Here is a 15,135-nt window from a genome sequence, read left to right on the forward strand (position 1 = left end):
GAGTCCCCCCAGAACCATGAGTTCCCCAAGCCACAGTGGCCGGCGCCCATTCCCCACAGGCTGCTTCCCAGTGGGGAAAGGAAAGCAACTTTAAAAGCAGCAGGAACTGAGCCCAATCAAACGCCAACTGTGGAATTAATGGACAAATTCTGACTACTAAAAATAGGCCCCCAGCTCAGGTGAACCTGGTCAAAGCAGAGGCTGCTCATTTTTGCCCTAGCGCCAAGGAGGAAGGGCTGACGCAAAAAGAAAAAAAAGAAAAGAAACAGAGGTTTTTGTGGCTGTTTTTCTACACAGGCTTGACTGCTTGTGGATACAGCGGGAGGAATTTTCAGGCTGAAACTGCCCCAGGCATAGGCAGAAATGCTGTCTCCCGCCTGTGCCTTCCCCAGGGGAGGGGTGAAGCCCAACTCAGGTGGAATCCCTCCCTCAAGGAATTCAAACCCCAGGGCTTGGCAATTTGAAGCCATTAAAACCAGCCTACAACCTCTCCTCTGTCTCCACCCCACCCCCAGCAGGGAGAGTCTGCTAAAGTTAAAGGTACTACATCACCTTATGCTGGTGGGACCTGCAGGCAGACAAGTGCCTCATACTGGGCAGGATAAGAAAAACAGAGCCCAGAGACTTCATAGGAAAGTCTTTCAATTTGTTGGGTCTCACCCTCAGGGAAAACCGATGCAGGTGACTCTTTCCACCTGATAGGAGTCCAGTTTGGTCTGGGAAAATCTGGCTGGAGTCTATAACACCTACACAGACCCTCCCAAGGGTGGGGGGAAAAAGGCACCATACAAGCAGGGCAAGAAACAAGAAAAAAAAGAACTGAAAAATTCTCCTGTTAAACAAAACCTAAGCTAGAGGTCCAGATAAAGCTGAACTGAATGTCAAAGAACAGAGAGACAACAAATTCATCCAGCAAGAAAACTCCAGGTAAAAGAAGTGAAAGCAATCTCCAGAATTAACTAATTAAGGTAATTAAATGCCTAGACACCAGCAAAAAATAACAAATCACACTAGGAAAACTGAAGATATGGCCCAGTTAAAGGAACAAACCAACAATTCAAATGAGATACAGGAGTTGAAACAATGAATTCAGAATATACGAACAGACATGGAAAACCTCATCAAAAACCAAATCAATGAATTGAGGGAGGATATAAAGAAGGCAAAGAATGAACAAAAAGAAGAAATCGAAAGTCTGAAAAAAATCACAGAACATACGGGAATGAAAGGCACGGTAGAAGAGATGAAAAAAACAATGGAAACCTACAATGGTAGATTTCAAGAGGCAGAACATAGGATTAGTGAACTGGAGGACGGAACATCTGAAATCCAACAAGAAAAAGAAAATATAGGGAAAAAAATGGAAAAATATGAGCAGGGACTCAGGGAATTGGAGGACAATTTGAAGCGCATGAATATACGTGTTGTGGGTGTCCCAGAAGGAGAAGAGAAGGGAAAAGGGGGAGAAAAACTAATGAAGGAAATCATCACTGAAAATTTCCCAACCCTTATGAAAGATTTAAAATTACAGATCTAAGAAGTGCAGCATACACCAAAGAGAATAGATCCAAATAGACGTACTCCAAGACATTTACTAATCACGATGTCAGAGGTCAAAGAGAAAGAGAATCTTGAAAGCAACAAGAGACAAGCAATCCATCACATACAAGGGAAGCCCAATAAGACTATGTGTAGATTTCACAGCAGGAAACATGGAGGCAAGAAGACAGTGGGATGATATATTTAAATTATTAAAAGAGAAAAACTGCCAACCAAGAATTCTATATCCAGCAAAACTGTCCTTCAAAAATGAAGGAGAAATTAAAACATTTTCAGACAAAAAATCACTGAGAGAATTTGTGACCAAGAGACCAACTCTGCAAGAAATACTAAAGGGAGCACTAGAGACAGATATGAAAAGACAGAAGAGAGAGGTGTGGAGAAGAGAGTAGAAAGGAAGACTATGAGTAAAGGAAAGGAAAATTAGATATGACATATAAAATCCAAAAGGCAAAATGGTAGAAGAAAGTACTACCTGTACAGTAATAACACTAAATGGTAATGTATTAAACTCCCCAATTAAAAGATATAGACTGGCAGAATGAATTAAAAAACAGGACCCATCAATATGCTGTCTCTACTCAAAGGACATGAGGGCAAGGACACAAACGGACACTTGCACACCAATGTTTATAGCAGCATTATTTACAGTTACCAAGAGATGGAAATAGCCAAAATGTCCATCAACAGATGAGTAGCTAAACAAACTGTGGTATATACATATGATGGGATATTATGTAGCTGTAAGACAGAATAAAGTTATGAAGTATGTAACATGATGGACCTTAAGGACATTATGCTGAGTGAGATTGGCCAAAAACAAAAGGACAAATACTGTATGGTCTCACTGATATGAACTGGCATTAGCGAATAAACTTGGAATATTTCGTTGGTAACAGAGACCATCAGGTGATAGAAACAGGGTAAGATATTTTGGTAACTGGAGCTGAAGGGATACAGATTGTACAACAGGACTGAATATAAAAACACAGAAATGGACAGCACAATATTACATAACTGTAATATAATTATGTTAGAACACTGAATGAAGCTGAATGTGAGAATGACAGAGGGAGGAGGGCTGGGGGCATAAATGAAATCACAAAGAAAGATAGATGATAAAGATTGAGATGGTATAATCTAGGAATGCCTTGGAGTGTATAACGACAGTGACTAAATGTACAAATTTAAAAATGTTTTTGCGTGAGGAAGAACAAAGGAATGTCATTACTGCAGGGTGCTGAAAATAGATGGTAATTAATATTTTAAAATTTCACCTTATGTGTGAGACTAAAGCAAAAAATGTTTATTTGGTACAAAATTTATATTTGGACTAGTGCATCTCCTAATATAACTTATGTAGATAGCTTAACTGAACACCATAAGTACTTGGAATCTTGGGTAGGACATGAGATTTTGTTGGTTTGTCCAGAGTGATGCCCCAATGAATCCTAGAATGATTTGATCAGTGAGTGGAAAAGTATTTGCAAAGTCCCCTTTGGGGAATAGTGAGAACGGGGAGAAATTCAACTTCCCCAAGTTGAATTCTTGATATTCTCACAAGCAGTGTGGACAACCAAAGCTATAGGCTGAGCCCCCAGTCTTGGGGGTTGTTCATATGAAACTTAACCCCACAAAGGATATATCAGGCCTCCTTAAAATTAGGCCTAAGAGTCACCCCCAAGAGAGCCTCTTTTGTTGCTCAAATGTGGCCTCTCTCTCCAGCCAACCCAACACGCAAACTCACCACCCTCCCCCTGTCTACATGGGACATGACTCCCAGGGGTGTGGACCTTCCTGGCAACATGGGACAGAAATCCTAGAATGAGCTGAGACTCAGCATCAAGGGATTGAGAAAAACCCTAGAATGAGCTGAGACTCAGCATCAAGGGATTAAGAAAGCCTTCTCGACCAAAAGGGGGAAAAGTAAAACGAGACCAAGTGTCAATGGCTGAGAGATTTCAAACAGAGTCGAGAGATTATCCTGGAGGTTATTCTTACGCATTAAGTAGATATCACCTTGTTATCCAAGATGTAATGGAGAGGCTGGAGGGAACTGTCTGAAAATGCAGAGTTGTGTTCCAGTAGTCATGTTTCTTGGTGATGAGTGTGTAATGATATAGCTTTCACAGTGTGACTCTGTGATTGTGAAAACCTTGTGTCTGACGCTCGTTTTATCTACTTTATCAACAGACGAGTAGAACATATGGAATAAAAATAAATAATAGGGGGAACAAATGTTAAAATAAATGCAGTCTGAAATGTTAGTGATCAATGAAAGGGAGGGGTAAGGGCATGGTATGCATAATTTTTTTTGTTTTTTTTTTGTTGTTGTCTTTTAATTTCTTTTTCTGATTTGATACATACGTTCTAAGAAAGGATCATGATGATGAATATGCAACTATGTGATGATATTGTGAATTACTGATTACATATGTGGAACGGAATGATTATCAAGAATGTGTTTCTTGTTTGTAATTTTTTTTAATTAATAAAAATCTTAAAGAAAAAATATTACCATGGAAAAACTGAAGTCTGTTTTAGGGGCAATAGTGTGTTTCCGGTCCCCTGATGCTATCACTGACAAAGAAAGTGATTCTGGCACCTAGGAGCAGTTTGGTTTCAAAGTTCTTGAGGGCCCCAAGGAGCTACCAAAGAACCATTTTAGATCCTGAGATGCTTTAGGACAGCTAAAGAAACACACAAGAATAGGACTAAATAACAGTATCTGAAAGGACAACATAGTAAGACATACCCAACCTGTTCTTTTCCTTCCCTTATTCTCCCAATTCTAAAATGAAATAACCAGAGTTTACTGCATTCCAGATTGGAAACTTCACATTTAAAGGCAGAAGATTATAGCATTATAGATTTTATTAAGAGATCTATTATTACCAAAGACAGAACAGATCTACTGACAGAAGCACAGTGCTAATAACCAAATCAATTAACTAGGTCTCTAAAATGACAAAATGAACATACCATTCACTACTCATAAAAACACATAACGCCTTCCAGAAACCTACAACCTCCAGATGGGTCCCAGACCACATAAGTCCTGAAACTTGGAGGGCCCAACCTCTCCAGAATATCAGATAGTTCTTCATCTCCCTACACCATTTTATTGACAGCCGCTTCCAACATGAAAAATTTAGAATGGGCATAGCCCAAACACCTCTAAAGAATGGGATAGAAAGATCAAAGGTGATGGTGGAGTTATACGGAGAAGGTAGGATTTAACAAATGATTGCTAAATCATTGATATTTCTTTCCGTCTCTCATCTCTTAGAGCAGCTAGATGAAAAACCTAAAATTGTGGAATTGTAAACCATACAAAAATCAGAAATCTATTCTACAACTAATTGTGGTGCTGTGCTTTGAAACTGATTTATATATATATGTTATTTTTCATAAAAAAGGAAAAAAAAGTTGATTGTGATGAAAAAAAAATTTATTCCAACTAGCCTCCTATATTCTGGAGCAGTCAGAAGGAAAAATCTGAGAGGTTCGCATGGTAGCCCAAGACAAACTCTGGGATCTGTCCTGTAACTACTCGTTGAAGAGTGCTTTGAAAACTATTGCTTTTTTTTTTCTTTGCTTTGTATATATGTTATACTATATATACAATTAAAAAAAGTTAAAAAAAAAGAGACATAAGAGTAAAATTTTCTATTTGCAGCTGCTTTGCTTCTGTTTAAAGATATAAAGCCTTTGCTTTTACCTTATTAAAATGACACCTAAACAAAGTTTGCTTTAGTCAACACTTCAAAATACAGAAATCTATACTTGTGGGGAGCAAGAGACAAAAAGCTGTTTAAATATACGAGGAGTGCTTTTCCAAGAAAAGGTTAATTTTTAATCTGAGAATGGGTCAAAATACTCCCTGTTAATCTTCATTACTAAGGGTTTTAGATAAGAGAGCCATGTAACACATGTGAAGGGTTCAAGTACTCCACAAGATGTGCCACACCTGAGTGGTTTTTTCAGGCCAGTTTACTGGAGGGTCTGGCATACCAAGTCAAATCCAGCAGTTTCCCCTTCTGTTTAATCCAGGAACCCAAACTCAGATTGCAATGTTCTAGTTATTAAGAGAACTAAAGCAAAAGTAAAAAATCTTACCTTAAGGCCTTCCTCAGGGTCTCTGTACAGGCCACTGTGATCTTGGGGTTCTTACTGTCCAGGCCTTTCAGGAGCTCTTCTTGCACAGCCTCTCCTTTCTCAATCTCTATGTACATGAGACAGATCTCCATGCCGAGCTCCTTGGCTTTGGCCTTAGGCTGGTTGAATACCTTGCTTACAACGCCTGATACAACTTCTCCAGTGGTTCTGTAACATGGATTGTAAACCACCACCACCACCACCACCACAAAACAAAAACAAAAACAACATATACTTTAGTGGAAAGAACTAGAGAAAAGTCAAGGAAGGAGGGGGTTATAAGAAATTTAATAGTGCTGAAAAATAAAGGAAATGAATGTCTAATTTTAAAACTTATGCAAGCTTAAATTTCTTAAACTTTTCTTAAATTTTCTTAAACTTTTATGGTTTGCATGGTTTTTAAGACATGTCATATTAGGTAAAGAAATAGAACCAAACAGGGATTTAAAGAGTTATATATTATTTTTAAATCCGTCTATAAATGCAGAAGATTGAAACAAGAAAGCAAAAATCCCACCAAGAGGAAGCTTGTCTATCCTTTTTTCTTCTATCTTTTCATATCTTCCTCTCTGTCTCTCTCTCTCTCTATATATATATATATAAGAGAAGATATATTTTACAATAGGATTACAGAGTACTTGCTTTTCTGAACACTTTTTTTAAAAGACACTGAAAGTATTTCTTAGGACAAGGGCATTTCTTTACAGAGGGAATGAATATGTTGTACCTTTAAAAACAAATGGATACTCTTGACTTCTTGGCAAGATTTTACCAGTACTTTTACTTCTCTGAGTCTCTTCTAAATTAAATAAAACTTAAACTATGAGGAATTAGAAAGACTTGGTTGACTGGGATTATATAAAGCATTTGTCAAAAAACAGCAGGTAGTCACAAAGGTTGTCTGATCAATATTATATCTCAAGAGATAAAAATTCTCAATGACCACAGGGAGAAAGATGTAATTCTAGGATAACCTAGCTGGAAACCCTTATAGAAAAAGTTTTCTAATGCCCAAATGCCTTGAGTGAAATTCTGATAATTCCTTTGCTGACAACCTCAGTTTCTTCTAAAAGTGACTAACACTTTCCCTCTTAGTGTAGAATAATTTCCACATAAAAGGCAGAAAAGGAAAATGACTTGCTCTTTAAGCTTTGAGGTAAAACCCAAGATGTGACTTCTGATCTCCACCTCTTTAGAGTGCTCATGTCCTTGTAAGACCAGATAAATACTGAATGAAAAACAAGCATCCAAGAGCTATTAAAGTAAGAAAACTAATATATTTTAGAAGTATTAGTAACTAAAACAGTCATACATAAATATACATTAAATTCATCTTAATCTCTGGATTAAGTTTGGTAACAGGAGTTTTTAATCAAAATAATTGGTAAGCAACTACGTACCTTCCTGCTACATGGGCATTTTCAACATAAACAAGTGAAGCTTCCAATCCTTTCAACTGAACCACTGCATTGGAATCAGTTACAAATTTTTTGATCAATCCTAAAAATTTGGACCATTCTGGGCTCTTTTCATCTTTTATTTTCTGGAAGATCTTCAGGGCTTCTTCATAACCACTTAACCTTGCTTTCCACAACTATAAGAAAAATAATTTTTAAAACAAAATATAATTACATTTTAATGTAATATTATCTATTAAATTTTGGGGGGGGAGGGGAAGAAAAAATATCTTTATCATATTGGGTAATTTGAACAAAAGATCCCATGACTAGAAACAAAAAGGAAGTTCAGGAAATTCAGTTTTCAAAAACTATTAGCCATGCATCAAGTAGATATCTTGTTATTCAAGATGTAATGGAGAGGCTGGAGGGAACTGCCTGAAAATGTAGACCTGTGTTCCAGTAGCCATGTTTCTTGAGAATGACTGAATAATGATACAGCTGTCACAATGTGACTGTGTGACTGTGAAAACCTTGTGTCTGATGCTTCTTTTACCTACTTTGTCAATAAAGGAATAGAACATATGGAATAAAAATAAATAATAGGGGGAACAAATGCTAAAATAAATTTAGTTTAGATGCTAGTGATCAATGAAAGCAAGGGGTAAGGGGTATGGTACATGTAATCTTTTTTTTCTTTCCTGTGTTCGTTTTATTTCTTTTTCTATTGTTTTTTATTTCTTTTTCTGAATTAATGCAAATGTTCTAAGAAATGATGAATATGCAACTAAGTGATGATATTGTGAATTACTGATTATGTATGTTGTTTTATTTTGTTTCTTTATTTTTTTATTAATAAATAAATTAAAAAAAATATTAGCCAATAAACCTTTTCTTATAAGTTTAACATTTGCAACATTCTGCCAAGACCATCTAAAATTCGTAACAGGTCTTGATAAAAGTATATCACTCATAAAAAAAAAAAGTATCTCACTTTATATCCAAGGATTAGTTCTAACATCTTTATAATATGGTATTAGACGTGACAATTCAAACATGGAGAACTCACCCTATTGAATCTGCCTAACCTTCAAAGTATCTTGTTTTTCAGTTGTATTGGTGTAATCATTAGGCAGCCTTATACTACACTGAGAAATCTTCTGATCAATAATTTATTTGTTTTAGTAAATTTCAGACACATTTACTGACCTATTCTGTTTTCATTAATTTATTCAACAGACTTTAATATATAAAAACATAGGCTTGTCCCTTGTGGAGCTTATATTCTAGTAGTAAAAAAGGACATTAACAATCATATAAATAAATGCAAAATCAACAGTGGTAAGTGCCATAAGGAAAAAGGGACTTGGTGCTATGAAACTGCATAATAGGAGGCCTATTCTGGTAGACTCAGGAAAAGGTTTCCCTGAGAGAAGTTCCTGAAACTGCTGGACTGTGTTCCAGTAGTCTTGATTTTTGAAGACCATTGCATAATAATATAGCTTTTTAATGTGACTGTGTAATTGTGAAAACGTTCCTTTCAATTTCAAAAACACATAATATAGGCAACAGCAGGGACACAACTGGAAAAAAAAAATCCACCAATTCTTATTGGATTAAAAAACTCTTCGTACATACTAACCAATGAAAAATTGCAAAGTCTTTGTGCTGGTTTGGGGGGAGGTGTGCCCCTTAAGAAAAGCCATGTTTTGATATGGATCCCATTTCAAAGGGGTGGAGTGATCCCTATTCAATGCTGTGTATTTGAAGCTGTAGTGAGATCATCTCCCTGGTTGATGTGATTTAGTCAAGAATGGTTGTTAAACTGGATTGGGGGATGACATGTCTCCACCCATTTGAGTGGGTCTTGATTGGTTTCTGAGGTCCTATAGAGGAGGAAACATTTTGGAGAATGAGAGATTCAGAGAGAGCGACATTACAAAGCAGAGAGTCCACCATCCAGCGACCTTTGGAGATGAAGAAGGAAGATGCCTACCAGGGAGCTTCATGAAACAGGAAGCCAGGAGACAAAGCTAGCAGATGATGCCTTGCTTGCCATGTGCCCTTCCAGCTGAGAGAGAAACTGTGATTTTGTTCGCCATGTGCCTTTCCAGATGAGAGAGAAACCCTGAACTTCATCGGTCTTCTTGAACCAAGGTATCTTTCCCTGGATGCCTTAGATTGGACATTTCTGTAGACTTGTTTTAACTGGGACATTTTCTCAGACTTAGAACTTTAATCTAGCAACTCATTAAATTCCCCTTGTTAAAAGCCATTCTGTTTCTGGTATATTGCATTCCAGCAGCTAGCAAACTAGAACAGTCTTCAAGAAATTTACCTATTTTGTCTGCCCTTTACTGTGAGAAAAGACAATAGCTACAAAAAAAAAAAAAAAACATTATAATAGCTAAAATTCTACATAGATTCCAAAATTCTCCCCTCAAAATCTATTTAGTTGAAATTATATAGTATATAATTACATAATATATTTAATAAATTAAAATGAACCAGGTCACAGTTAATCTGGCTTTATCTGAAGAGATAAACTGATTTTTACAATTGATACAATATATGACCTCAGCTAACTTATTATGGAGGGTAAAAAGTAGCTCTATGGAGGATGTAAGGACCTGGTCTCCAAATTTCTACTCTATTATATACAATTGTATGTAAACAATCATGTGGATTAATACATCTATTATGTATTTTTAGCAGTCATCAACCCCAAATCTTGAATAATCAGATTCAAAACAAACTTTAAAGAACTGCCAACAACCTCAGAGGATTAGTCTGAGAACCCTCTTTATTAATTTAAGTAAATTTACAAGAGGGGGAAAATGAAGATCTATAATCTACTACATGACAGTTATTTGTTGTTTTAAGAATGATTGAAAATGAAAGAACTTAGAAGTACAGTTGGAGAAAACAGGATAATTTGAAAAAATACCCACTAAATGACAATAAAGTAAATATAAGTTTTCTCCTTAGCGTAAAATAAAATAAACCAGAATAAAAAGACTGGAAGCTTCTGATGGTAGATATTGGAATACAGATTATATAGATCAAAGCACCTAAAAAATGCTGGAGTTCTATGGCAGAATTCAGAACACAAGTCCAAATGAAAGTTTCTAGATAGTGAAATATTACTAAATACTTAGCTACTCTGAGAACACTGTACATATGCAACAGGAGATTAAGATAACTAGTCACTCAAAAAAAAAAACTAGTCAGCAAATAACACTTTACAGGTACAACCTGCTTTCACTTTACTCGTGTATCTTCTTTGAATTATTTCCAAAGATTCAAAAAAATACCTTTATTGAGCTAGAAAAGCACATTTCAATGAAATAAAATATTTAAAAAGGCATCAGCAATTCTGAAACTAGTAATGTTTTCACATGCTCCTAAGTAAGTTAATAATATAACTGCTGATAAAACAAGTTGATGACACCGAAATCTGAGTTCCAGAAAATTCTTACCTTGTGTTCACATTTCTGATCAACTGGCAGTTTCAACCACTCACTGTCATCTCCCATTGTGCTCCCAGTTTCTCCTTAGAATTACGAATAATTCCTGGCCAGATAAAAACAGATACCTATTAACTCTAGTAATCAAACAAGTCTCTTAAGACAAAATGACTTTTCTAAGATTCTTATTTTATCACGCACGTAACAATAAGAGTAAAATGCCCATTCTTTGGTTGGACCCCTTTTAATCCTTTTAATAGAACATTTTTAAAAAGTCAGTCAAAAAACCCAAATCTAACTCAGCCTGTCTGGATAGATCATTTAAACAATCCAAAGACAGAGAGTCCAGATAAGAATGAGAGCCCTTAATCCTGTATAGCTCATATAATGCCTGGATAATTAAAAAGTATTGGCAAAGCCCCTTGAGGAATGGGAGAAAAAATATGGAACTATTAAATTTTACCACCGGAGAAACACCAGGATACCATGCCAAACACTGGGGACACCCAAATCAAGAGGCCAAGCCCTATGATCTTGAAGCTGGCCTCTTGGGAAGTTTATGTATGTAGTGGAGAAGTTAAGCCTCTTTATAGGTGTGCCCGAGAGTCACCTTCAGAGGGGCACTTTTGCTGTTCCGATGTAGCCTCTCTCTCTCTCTTTCCAAGCCCCACTCTGCAAGTGAAACCACAGCCCTCCCCCCTGCATAGGACATGACATCCAGGGATGCAAGTCTCCCGGGCAGGGTGGGGTATGACTCCCAGGGATAAGTCTGGCCCTGGCACTACGGGATCAACAATTCCATTCTAATAAAAAGGGGGAAGAGAAGTAGAACAATTAAGGTATCAGTGGCTGAGAGAGTTCAAAAAGAGTCGAGAGGCTAAACTGGAGGTCACACTTACACATGCTTCAGTTAGACATTGCTACCTATTGTACCTGCCAGACTCCAACCAAAACCATTCCTGCCAATCCTAAAGAATACCTAGGCCTGGGCGGGCCGCGGTGGCTCAGCGGGCAAAGTGCTTGCCTGCTATGCCGGAGGACCTCGGTTCGATTCCCGGCCCCAGCCCATGTAACAAAAACGGAGAAACAAAATACAATAAAACAAGAAAATGTTTAAAAAGATGTTTCCCTTCCTTCTATCCTTCCTTCCTTCCTTCTCTCTGTCTTTCCTTTAAAAAAAAAAAAAAAAAAGAATACCTAGGCCCATGTATAAGATTCTACAAAGGTTTCATGCACTAGGGTAATTCTTCAAAACCTACAACCTCCAGATGGGCACCTGGACCATATAAGTCCTGAAATGCAGAGGGGCCAGCCCTTCAAGAACATTAACAAGTTCCATTCCCCATCCCATTTTATTGACAGCTTCTCCCAACATGAAAAAGTTAGAATGGGCATAGTCCAAATACCCCTAAAGAGCAGAAGAAAGATCAAAGATGATGGTGGAGTTATACAGAGAAGTTTGGGTTTAACAAATGATTATGAGTGCCGACTCATTATACTGATATTTCCTTTAGCCTCCAATACTTTAGAGCAGCTAGAAATAAAAACCTAAAGTCATGGAATTGTAACCTATACCAAACTCTGAAATTAGTTCCACAACTAATTGTTGCCACGTACTTTGAAATTTATTGCTTTTATGTATATATGTTATTTAAAGAGGAGTATAACAGAAGATAGAATTTAATAAATGAGTTTGACTGCTGAATCATTATATTGATATTTCTGTTGGTCTCTAGTGTTGGAGCAAAAGAAAAAATGAAGAATTGTCCATCTGTATCCCATGCCAAACTTTAAAATCTGTTCTATAACTACTTGTTAAGATGTACTTAGAAACTTACTGCATTTTTTATATGTTATATTTCATAATTTTAAAAAAGTAAAAAACAAAACAAAACCACCTAAATCTACCTAGAAAGGATGAACACAATTGCTTAAAACTAAACAAACAAAAAAAAGTACTTATATATTTTTCCCAAATGGGAACTTTTTAGATATATGACAGAACTAGAATTAAACGGAAGAGTTGTATCACCTAGCTTTTTAAAAAGTCAAGAAAAGAGGTTCAGAGAGAGTTATGCTTTCAATTAATCTAAAATTCCTTACGGGATATAATCAATATAGAGAATTTCAATGCTACCCAGCTCTCTTCCTAAACCTAGTATACTTGATCCTAGTCAAAATGCTTATATAAACTAGTAAAAAAAAAAAATCAACTCGTTGATGAATGAGTCCTATATGTTTTTTTTTTAAATTTTAACATTTGTTCCACCTATTATTTTTATTCCATATGTTCTACTCGTCTGTTGACAAGGTAGATAAAAGGAGCATCAGACACAAGGTTTTCACAATCACACAGTCACACTGCAAAAGCTCTATCATTACACAGTCATCCTCAAAAAACATGGCTACTGGAACACAGCTCTCCATTTTCAGGCAGTTCCCTCCAGCCTCTCCATTACATTTTGAATAACAAGGTGATATCTACTCAATGTGTAAGAAGAACCTCCAGGATAACCTCTGGACTCTGTTTGGAATCTCTCAGCCATTGACACTTTGTTTCATTTCACTCTTCCCCCTTTTGGTCAAGAAGGCTTTCTTAATCCCTTGATGCCAAGTCTCAGCTCATTCTAGGGTTTTTCTCAATCCCTTGATGCTGAGACTCAGCTCATTCTAGGATTTCTGTCCCATGTTGCCAGGAAGGTCCACACCCCTGGGAGTCATGTCCCACGTAGACAGGGGGAGTGTGGTGAGTTTGCGTGTTGGGTTGGCTGGAGAGAGAGGCCACATTTGAGCAACAAAAAGAGGTTCTCTTGGGGGTGATTCTTAGGCCTAAATTTTAAGTAGACTTGACCTATCCGTTGTGGGGTTAAGTTTCATATGAACAACCCCCAAGACTGGGGGCTCAGCCTATAGCTTTGGTTGTCCACACTGCTTGTGAGAATATCAAGAATTCAACTTGGGGAAGTTGAATTTCTCCCCGTTCTCACCACTCCCCAAAAGGGGACTTGGCAAATACTTTTCCACTCACTGATCAAATCACTCTGGGTTTCATCAGGGCATCACTCTGGACAAATCAACAAAATTTCATGTCCTATCCAAGATTCCAAGTACTTATGGTGTTCAATCAAGCTATCTACATAAGTTATATTAGGAAATGCACTAGTCAAAATATAAATTTTGTACCAAATAAACTTTTGTTTTAGTCTCACACATAAGTTGAAATTTTGAAATACTACCATCTATTTTCAGCACCCTGCTATATATTCTTTATACTAAACCATTTCTTAGTAAAGTTTACTGTTAACATCCCTTTCTATGCCATTCATTTAGATAATCTTTTTTTTTTTTTTTTCCTGATTATAAAAGTAATATAATGGGCAGGCCATGGTGGCTCAGCAGGCAGAGTTCTAGCCTGCCATGCTGGAGACCCAGGTTTGACTCCTGGTGCCTGCCCATGCAAAAACAAAAAAAAAATGTAGTATTAAATAACTGCAAAAAAATTTGGGAATCGCAGAAAATACACAGTATTAAGTCACAAATTCGTCATCCACTGGGAATAATGAAAACTCAAGTATGTGTCATTTCAGACTTTTTTCAATGCACAGGTAGTGTATAAATCATATGAAAATATATGGGATAATCCTATTTTATAATCTTTTTCTTAAACAGTCACTTAATATTTTCCTACATTTGACAACATGATACGTAAAGACTGCACAGCACTTCATTTTATGAATGTACCATAACTGCTAATCCTACTACTGGACATTTAATTTTTTCCCCCGAATTTCTCAATCTCATAAATAACATATAAACCGCCCCCCTCCACCCCCCACACAACAAATCTTTTTTCTCCTCCTAAGTTCTAGCTTGACATAATATATTTTCAATATATATTGTTGAATAAATAAACTACTACGAACCAGGTACTCTGCAAAGTACATTTTAAACATGTTAATTCATTTCGTACTAACAACTAGACAAAAGATAGATAGTTCCACTATTTACACTCTAGGCTCCCAGAATTAACAAAGTTACCAGAACGATGGAAAAAACAAGCAGTAAAACCAAATGAGGATTTTTAAGTCTATATGACTCTTACATTACGTATTATTGCCTCCCATCAAAATGAAAAAGCTATCCCAGGGAAAGTTATATATTCAAATATAAAGATGGAATTCTAGAAATTTATTAGAATCTGTAGAACTTTCATTAAGACTTCTCTCCAAAATCCCTAGGACCCCTGAAAAACAGAAGTACGTTTTAGAGTGAAAGTCAAACTTTAATAGAAAATCAAGAGGAACTCAAATACAGCAATGGTGGGAGTTAGGAGTAAAACAGTCTGGAAAACAGTATTACATTATCCAGAGTGAAGATGTACATCTCTATTACCCAGCAACTCCATTCTTCAAGTTAACTGCACCAGAATACTTATACAAGGAAGTTTATAGCAATATTGTTCACAGTAGCCAAAAGTTGGAAACAATTTACAAGTTCATCAAAAGGAGAATGAATAAATATTACCTGGGGTGCAATATTACACAGCTGTGAAA

The 15,135-nt window shown here is 36.6% G+C and overlaps 1 protein-coding gene across 4 annotated transcripts in view; it reads right to left on the bottom strand.

Moving 5' to 3' along the window:
• CKAP5 (cytoskeleton associated protein 5) overlaps nt 1–15,135 on the bottom strand; it is a 131,449-nt gene that overhangs the window by 78,870 nt on the left and 37,444 nt on the right. For all 4 annotated transcript variants that reach the window (XM_077114587.1, XM_077114589.1, XM_077114588.1 and 1 more), the window contains exons 2-4: nt 10,595–10,688; nt 7,119–7,312; nt 5,680–5,886 (exon numbers count right to left, since the gene is read on the bottom strand). In XM_077114587.1, the coding sequence (XP_076970702.1) occupies nt 5,680–5,886; nt 7,119–7,312; nt 10,595–10,651 (458 nt within the window). In that variant the 5' untranslated portion in view covers nt 10,652–10,688. The remainder of the gene's footprint in view (nt 1–5,679; nt 5,887–7,118; nt 7,313–10,594; nt 10,689–15,135) is intronic.

The sequence above is a fragment of the Tamandua tetradactyla genome, chromosome 8 (assembly GCF_023851605.1).
Source record: "Tamandua tetradactyla isolate mTamTet1 chromosome 8, mTamTet1.pri, whole genome shotgun sequence".
NCBI lineage: Eukaryota > Metazoa > Chordata > Mammalia > Pilosa > Myrmecophagidae > Tamandua > Tamandua tetradactyla.